General features: G+C 48.7%; 1 protein-coding gene across 4 annotated transcripts; it reads left to right on the forward strand.

Moving 5' to 3' along the window:
* The first annotated feature begins 1,034 nt into the window (after positions 1 to 1,034).
* Positions 1,035 to 3,307, forward strand: Ccrl2 (C-C motif chemokine receptor like 2). 4 transcript variants are annotated; one of them, XM_041677268.1, is made up of 3 exons: positions 1,035 to 1,163; positions 1,660 to 1,793; positions 2,137 to 3,307. In XM_041677268.1, the coding sequence occupies exons 2-3, from the start codon at positions 1,709 to 1,711 to the stop codon at positions 3,216 to 3,218; spliced, it is 1,167 nt and encodes a 388-aa protein (XP_041533202.1). In that variant the 5' UTR covers positions 1,035 to 1,163; positions 1,660 to 1,708; the 3' UTR covers positions 3,219 to 3,307. The 4 variants fall into 4 exon arrangements, with proteins under 4 accessions (XP_041533202.1, XP_041533201.1, XP_041533200.1 ...); XM_041677267.1 differs by lacking the exon at positions 1,035 to 1,163 and adding an exon at positions 1,209 to 1,339; XM_041677269.1 differs by lacking the exon at positions 1,035 to 1,163 and adding an exon at positions 1,963 to 2,014 and having other exon boundaries at positions 1,715 to 1,793.
* The last annotated feature ends 4,736 nt before the right edge of the window (positions 3,308 to 8,043 follow it).

An 8,043-nucleotide genomic window follows, 5' to 3' on the forward strand; every position in this document is an offset into this window, starting at 1 on the left:
CACAGTGACGGAGCAGTAGGAATGATCCTGAATTTACAGACGATTCCTTTTCCTCAAGACATTTTTGATTTCCCATCATCGTGCAACACAAAGCACATAGGGTACATGCTACCCACACCCACTTTCCCATCCAAGGAGCATTGTGTACATCTGTGAATCTGTCCCCCGTCTGGGAGTGAACTATGAGCCACTTAGCCTACTCACTCACAGGCCAGGTGTCACAGTATGACTCAGAGGCATCTAGCTGCAGAGGGCAGAGATCTCAGGAGGAGGGTGACAGCTGACATGACCCTTGCTGTAGCCACATCCACGAATAGAGAGAGCATCCTAAGGCCTGGCGAGTCCCACTCACCCCTAAATGCTCTCTCCTGCAGGGGAGAGGCCTTATTGGGAAGCTCCTCCATTCTGGGTTCTCACCGTACCAACCCGTGTCTCTGTTTCTGCCAGGATGCTAGGAGCTTAAAGCTCAATCCTGCTTATCTGGGCTCTGTTCTTTCTTACTAGTTTCCTCAGTATCGATTTCTATTTTTATAGGTTCACTTTTGGTATCACGTGTATCAGACCCGTTGTTGCTAATGCAAAGGAGACATCAACTGACCCCCCAAATTAGTTCAGTCATGGCTGCAAAGGGTCCTTGGCCTGCGGGCAGTTCGTATATTTTTTCCAGCTCTTCCAGGTTCCTCTTCTACGATCCTCATCTTCAAACGGCATCTCTTTCCTCTGCCCTTTCCCGCCACTCCAAAGCCTGTCGCCATCCCCGTCCTCCACTGAAGTTAAGCTTCATCTCCTCACGGTGTCTCCTCCCTGATCATGCCCTCACACACCCTCACACAGGATTTTCTTCTGGGGCTTTCCCTGAGCAGGTCCGCGTTCCAGTGGCAACTGCTTCCTTCCGGCTGCCTGCAGCTCTCTACTTTCCTCAGCAGGGAGGTCAACGCTCCTTCTGTGCCCCACCCTGTTCCCAATTTCTTTTCCTGCTGATATCACTCTAGCGCCTGTGCTCCCCAGATCATTTTGTAGCACTCTGTTCAACAGGAAAAGCACCATAGCTCTTCTCAAAAACAGCAGGAAAACAAACAAACAAAAACCCGACACCCACCACTCTGTTCTTCCCTGCAGGTCACCAGGGCTGGTGACAGCTGCCTTTGAGGGTCAGGACTTTGGTGAGTGTGGACACATTCGCTCTGGAAGCTGTTATCTACTCAGAGAACTTCTGTCTGAAGCCCAGGAGGCGGGGAGGCGGAGCCCAGCTTTCTGACGTCACCCTCTAATTATCACTGGGAGCACGCTTGACTTAGCACCCTTATCTGAGACAGCCTGGAGGACAGCTGGCTAAAAGGTACCTGGAAGTCAAACATGGGATACTGGGAAGGGAGAGACGAAAGCAACTTCTCAGTTTCTCCGAGGCTGACAGAGGCTCCTGAGAGAGACTTCAGAACTTCATTCCAGCTGGCTCTTGAAGCTGTGCCTGGAAGGGGCCAGCCTCCGAGGGATAAACAGTGCAGTCTCTAGCTCCTTGGGGTCAGGAGCAGTCTGTTCAGAAGGAAGTGCTGTTTCCCTGACCCCAGTGTTCCCACAGCCCCCTGGATGGCAGATCTTGGGGCTGCACCCTTCTCCACTCTTGGGAACTCAGTCAAGTGGTTATCTTTATCTCGCTAGTTGTCCGCGTGTTTGGCCAGTACGGTTTCACTTTTGCAAACATCTGTTTATGTCCCTGGAGAGGAAAATATCAAGCAGCCTGCCCCAAGACCGCCGCCGCTGCTTTAGCTGTTTCATTTCAAGCCGTGAGCAAGGTAAGGAAACTTTTTTTTTTTAATATCTGGGAAGTAGGAGGGGCACCGACTTCTCAGGTTGTTTTTAACTCTTTGTCTTCTTAGATCCTAGCTCCGAGTAAGCGAATCTCATTTTAACCAAAAGAAATGAAGTGACTGTAATGTCCCCGCGTCCTTTTGTGCCTGGCAGAGCTGTCACATTACCAGCACAGACCCTGGGTGTTGTAGAAGATTATATTAAGGTATACTATGGGTTCTTAATGAGTAGAATGAGCATAGCTGCCACTGTGGGAGAGGGGACAGACTTACTTCAAACCTTTTGCTCTAGGATGGAGGGGAGACATAATCTCTGATTTCCCCCCAGGGCAGCCCGAGATGGATAATTCCACGGTGGCCCCAGAGGACGACTATGATGTCTTCATAAAGGATGACCTGGACTGCTGTGTGACAGAGAAACCCCTCACCCCCGAGCTTGTCTCCACCCAGCAGGTACTACGGTTCTGCTGTGCTGTGTTTGCGGTGGGTCTCCTGGACAACGCCTTGGCTGCGTTTATACTGGTGCGATACAAAGGACTCAAGAATGTGGGGACCATCTACCTTCTAAACCTGGCAGCCGCGAATCTGTGTTTCCTGCTCCCCCTGCCGTTCTGGGCACACGCGGCTGCCCTTGGGGAAAGCCCTGGCAATGGGACTTGTAGAATTCTAGTTGGCCTCCATTCCACAGGCTTATACAGCGAGACGCTTTTCAACATCCTTCTCCTCGTGCAAGGGTACAAGGTGTTTTCCCAGGGGAGGCTGGCCTCCACCCTGACATCGGTGCCTAGTAGTGTTGTTACAAGTATCCTGGCATGGGTCATAGCTATTGCGCTCTCTTTGCCTGAATCTGTGCTCTATCGGCCTCAGAGGGAAAGAGAGAAACCCAAGTGTGCCTTTGGCAAACCTCACTTTTTGCCAATTGAAGAGCCACTCTGGAAGCATTTTCTGACTTTAAAGATGAACATTTTGGTTCTTGGTTTTCCTCTGTTGGTGTTTATATTCTGCTGCGGGCAAATGAGGAAAACGCAGACCACCAGGGAGAGGCAGAACGATCTTCGAAAGCTTGCACCCGTCATAACGGGTGTGTTCCTTTGGATGTGGGCACCGTACTGTGTTGTGCTTTTCCTGTTCGAGTTCCGGGAACACTTGTCCCTGCAGGATGAGAACAGCTACCACCTGGAAGCAAGCATTCAGGTCACACAGCTCATTGCCACCGCCCACTGCTGTGTTAACCCTCTCATTTGCTTGCTTCTTAACAAGGCTTTCACGAACTATCTCTGCAGCCTGTTCCCGCGGTGCAATGATGCCCCGTTTCAAAGGCACGGGGACTCTCAGCGAGCTACGCCAAGGAGTGGTCATGACCAGACAATTGAACTCTACCATAGTGTGCCTCAGAGGCAGGATACATAAACATCGATATTCCTGTCTCTTCGGATTATTTTATGTAATTTTTTTACATGTTTGTAAAAAAGAAAGAGGACTGGTTAATAAATATTTATTTGTAACTATTGGGTTTGTCTCTGGCATGGGGCTAAGCTGTTTATAAAGGTGAACGTCATCTTCCTCCTCACTGCTTGTCCATAGTGTGGGCACTTTTAGTCCCATAGCTCTAAGAAACTGAGGCTCGGTCATTTGTCCAATGTTACATAACTACAAAGCGCTCATAATTGTCAGCGAGGGGTGATGGCAGATGTCTGTAATCCCAGCACCCTAGGAGGCTGAGGCAGGAGGATTTCCACAAACGTAATGGTAACCTGGGAAGCATAGCAAGACCTCCCCCAACCTGGTTTTTGTTGCTGTTGAACAAATGAATATGTACTTCTAAAGCCCAGTTTGAAGGTTGGGGTGTAGTTCAGTTGGGAGAAGGTCAGCCCTGCCTCGCAGTCTTTGGTCCCAGTGCAGCATGGACCTAGCATGGTTGCACACTTTTTTTTTGAGACAGAATTTCTCTGTGTAGCCCTGTAGGCTGTCCTGAAACTTTCTTTATATACCAGGCTGGCCTTGAATTCAGAGATTCCCCTGCCTCTGCCTCCTAAGTCCTGAGACTAAAGGCATATGCCCCCATGCCCAGCTCCATGGTGCACAACTTAGAAGCAAACATTAGCATGGAAGCAGTTTTTCAGGCACATGCTCCCTCAGGCCGTGAAAAGAACTGACTTCATGATGGAGGCTGTGGAAACCAAAGGTAAGGCGATCGGTCCTATGGGTACCCAAGGCTCTTGGCTAGCCACCATACCCAAGCTTCCCTGGTTCTTCCAGCCCATGGGTCTTCCAAGGTTTTAGAGTCACTTGTTGCTGACTGTAACACAAAGGCAGAAACCTAAAGAGAGTTGATGTCAAAGTATGTCTAGAAACATTGGATTAAATGAGCACGGTGACCTTTGAAATATAACACATACCTCAGGCCTCATTAGCCTCTGACTGCAAAGAATTTCCACTTCCTTTTGTAGCTGAGTTACACGGCAGGCTTCCACCCGCCAGGCAGCGAGGCCAGCTCTTCGCCCAGGTTACATGCTACACCTGAGATCTCTGAGTGGCCCCCCTCTCTGCCTCTGGAGTTCAGAGCTGGACACCACACTCCATCTGGGCTGAGGGCTTGTGGCCACAGCTCTTCTTCTAGGGCTAAGATGGTGACACAGGCCTCAAAGGAAGTTGGAGGCGAGCATAGGCAGGCACAGAGAACAAGGAGAGCATTCGCCCAGGGGTCCTTCCCAGGACAAAGAGTTCTCCCGGGTCATAGGTCAATGACGGTCATCATCATCACAGAAGGAAGGAAAAAGAAAGGAAGGCCAGCACCGGGCTCCGTGACTGAAGGCACTTGCTGTGTCAGCCTGGTGGCCTGAGTTCAACCTCTGGAGCCAGCAGAGAGGGAGGAGAGAGCTAACTCTGACAAATTGTCCTCCGACTTCCACGTGTGTGCTTGTACATGCACGCACACACAGGCATGCGCGTACGTGTCACTCCCCACCCCCAGCCCCACCATGCACATCTAAAAGAAGTTTTGAAAGAAAGAAACTGATGGTGGCATCTCCAAGTAACTAAAGCTGGAATTCTTGTACCCTGCTGGTGGGAATATAAAATGACACAACCAGTTTGGGGAGAGATGCAAGTTTCCTAGTTACCAGTCGTTCCTCTTCTCCTTGTTAAATTTTATTTGTTTATGTACCTTTTTATTTTAAGTCTATGAGTGCTCTGCTTGCATATATGCCTACATACCAGAAGAGAGAATTAGATCCTATTCTAGATGGTTGTGAGCCGTGCAGTTGCTGGGAATTGAACTCGGGACCTCAGAATCTCTGAAAGAGCGGTCAGTGCTCTTAACCACTGAGCCATTTCTCCAGCCCCCATCATTCCACTTTTAAATGCTTACCCAAGAAAAATGAGGATGAAAACCTGCCTGTACACACACCCGTACATGGACCTTCACAAAAGCTGTATTTATGTAGCCGTAAAGTGCTGCCGATCCACCTGCCCCTCAACAGATGGATGGAGAAACAGGAGCAGACTGCGGGATCCCACAGCTTCAGGTGTGAAGTCCTAAAAGGCAGAGCAACACGTGACTTCTGCTCAGTTAGACATTTTAAATTTCTGATATGTTTTTTATTTTTATTTCGATAAAATTTTAGAAAACACAAACTAACTTGGTGGCTGAAGTCAGTGGTTGTTAAGGATGCTTAGTTAGGAGGGTATGGGATACAATGCGAAGAGTACAAGGACATTAGGGGACTAGTGGATATGTTTGTTATCTGTGCTGTTTTCATTAGCCGTTACATGTACCTTAACAAACTGGGGATTTTAAACATGTGATCTATTATGTATCAAGCGTGCCCCATATGGTTGATCTTCAAAGCCTCCAAGGCACACCAGTGTGTTAGTGCAAGCCATCTCGGAGCACAGCCTAGGGCCCTCTGCTGCTCAGGCTTCCATCCCATGCTCAAATAGAGTTCCCCAGCAGAGTAAGGGATGCCTGTCCATGGACCACACCATCCCATCCCTACCCCTGACTAGGGGGGACGAGAATGCGGATGGCACCCCACAGGAAGTGCAGTTGCAAGAGAGAGATTTAAGGAAACGGTATGGGTGGAGAGTTCAAGAGAGTTTGGCTGAGAATATAATCTCTACATGGATTTAAGGAAGTGGGTCTGGGCTCTCCACCCACGTCTATTCTGTGTTAAACAGAAGTGCTAGAGGAAAACCCAGCATTCACTAAGACTTACTGACAGGGATGAACGTCAGCCTTGTCTGAATTTCCAGTGTGAAATTCAGAAAGTGAAAAAACCTGGAAACTCTAATGGGAGCCATAAGTAAGACAGATGCTGAGAACCAAGAGTAGGGTGTGGTATTCTCAAAACTAAATCTAGCAAGACCTTCCTTTTGTGTCAGATCAAGCAGACTGTTCCCTAAAAGTAAAACAACACTTGTGGACCAGTGAGATAACTCGGAGGGTGAAGGGACTTATTATCACAGCTGATGACCCGAGCTGGGTCCCTGGAATCCACGGGGTGGAAGGAGAGAGCCAACTCTCATAGGTTGTCTTCTGACCTCTATTTGTGTGCTTTTGTAGACACACACATACACGCATGCGCACACACATACACCCATGCACGCATGCACACACACACACTCATGCATGTATGCACAGACACACAAATAAAAATGTCATAAAAATTAAAAATAACATAAGTTTTTCTATTTTCCCACAAATACTGTAATAAAATTTAACACACAGTAGAAAGCAAACAGAAAATGGCTAGTATAGTTAAAAAACATCCAGGGTTTCTGTTTTGCTTGCAAGTTATTTGCCAGTAGAAGAAACCGCTGGTTGACTCTGTCTATGAGGAAGGCTCACCACTTTGGGACCAACTGTAGAATGCTGCAGTAGGCATGGGTGAGGGCACTGCCAGCCAGCAACCTTCAATCTTACCATGGCAGCCATACAAAGACAGACCTTCCTGTGTTTGGGTACCGAAATCCAGCCTTCCGGCCCTCCAGACCACATTGCTAGGGAAGGGACCACACATTCCCAGGAAAGGGCGTAACCATCCTGGCAGAAATGAAGACATGTGTACCTCTCTCTTTTTGGATCTCAGACTACCGAAACAATGAAGGGAACTGGAATTTTCCAGGAGTCTCATGATAGAGAAGGGGGAGCTGGTGTCAGCTAAATGGGGAACTTGTCCTCTGGGAAGAGATTTCACGCAGTTCTGAACACTGGTCAGACCACCTGGTAGGTGAGACTGGACTGGAGACAATGATGGTGTTTGGGACCACACTTTGACCGGGTGTGGTTATACAGAGCTCTTGCCCGCTATTTAAATCTGAACCGCGTGTCAGGACCCCAAGTATAGACTTGGGTGAGAGTGTCACTGTGTTACCAGGTTTATTAGGAGCTGAGTCTGAGCCTTGACAGACTCCTAACAAACCAGGCTTGGTTTGTCTTCAATTGTCCCCAACTGGTCCTCAACAAGTCAATTACACAAAGAAGAAATGGTAAGAAGCAGGAGAGAGAGAGAGAGAGAGAGAGAGAGAGAGAGAGAGAGAGATTAGATTAATATGGCTACATTGGGAAGAACAACAAAGAGCTCCCGTGTCCTCCTTTGCCTCTCTGAACCCTAATCCGAGGCTTTGGTCAGAGTAGAAGGCAAGAGGCCTGCAGCTCGGCAGTCTGGGTTAGGATGGAGCTCTGCCCATTGTCCTAGCTCACCTCTGCTGCAAGTCTGAATGTGGCTTGCTTGTCAGGGCCCACATTCTGAAGCCAGCAACCCCGGGTAGCAAGGACACCTCCAAAGACTTTGTACAGAGGGTCCCAGAGCCCTCTCACCTATCTGAATGGCTGTGTGACACCCTGTGAGTTTTCCCGGTGCAGTGGCACTGCTTCTGCCTTGTGTGGGATGGGGAAGAGAAGCATAGGGAGCAACGTGGTAAGCCAGGACTCTGCCTGATCGGAATTACGTGTGCCTACCTTTCCATAACACTCTGGGCGGCCTAGCTCCTTTACCTACACATGGTATGCGCACATGCCTCTCTCTCTGACAAATGCAACTAACAACCTCAGACCCCACCTTCATCAGGTTATACCTACACCCCTCTCTCAAAAATAGGATATGTTTCTCTTCTCCATCAAGTTCTGACAGTTTCTGTTCAAAAATATTCCTAATACATCTTAGCTGAGGGCAAGTTCATCAAGCCTAAACTGGATGTGAGCACATGTGCATTAAAGGCAAAACCATGTCCT

Source organism: Microtus oregoni, unplaced genomic scaffold, assembly GCF_018167655.1.
Source record: "Microtus oregoni isolate MIOR12 unplaced genomic scaffold, Mior012 000028F_ref0000031, whole genome shotgun sequence".
NCBI classification, from domain to species: Eukaryota; Metazoa; Chordata; class Mammalia; order Rodentia; family Cricetidae; genus Microtus; species Microtus oregoni.

Excerpts from the sequence above, each read along its gene's own strand:
- Ccrl2 (XM_041677268.1), top strand. The coding sequence starts at position 1,709 with ATGTCCCTGGAGAGGAAAATATCAAGCAGCCTGCCCCAAGACCGCCGC. Across the intron at positions 1,794-2,136 it reads CATTTCAAGCCGTGAGCAAG|GGCAGCCCGAGATGGATAAT; the intron begins GTAAGGAAACTT and ends ATTTCCCCCCAG.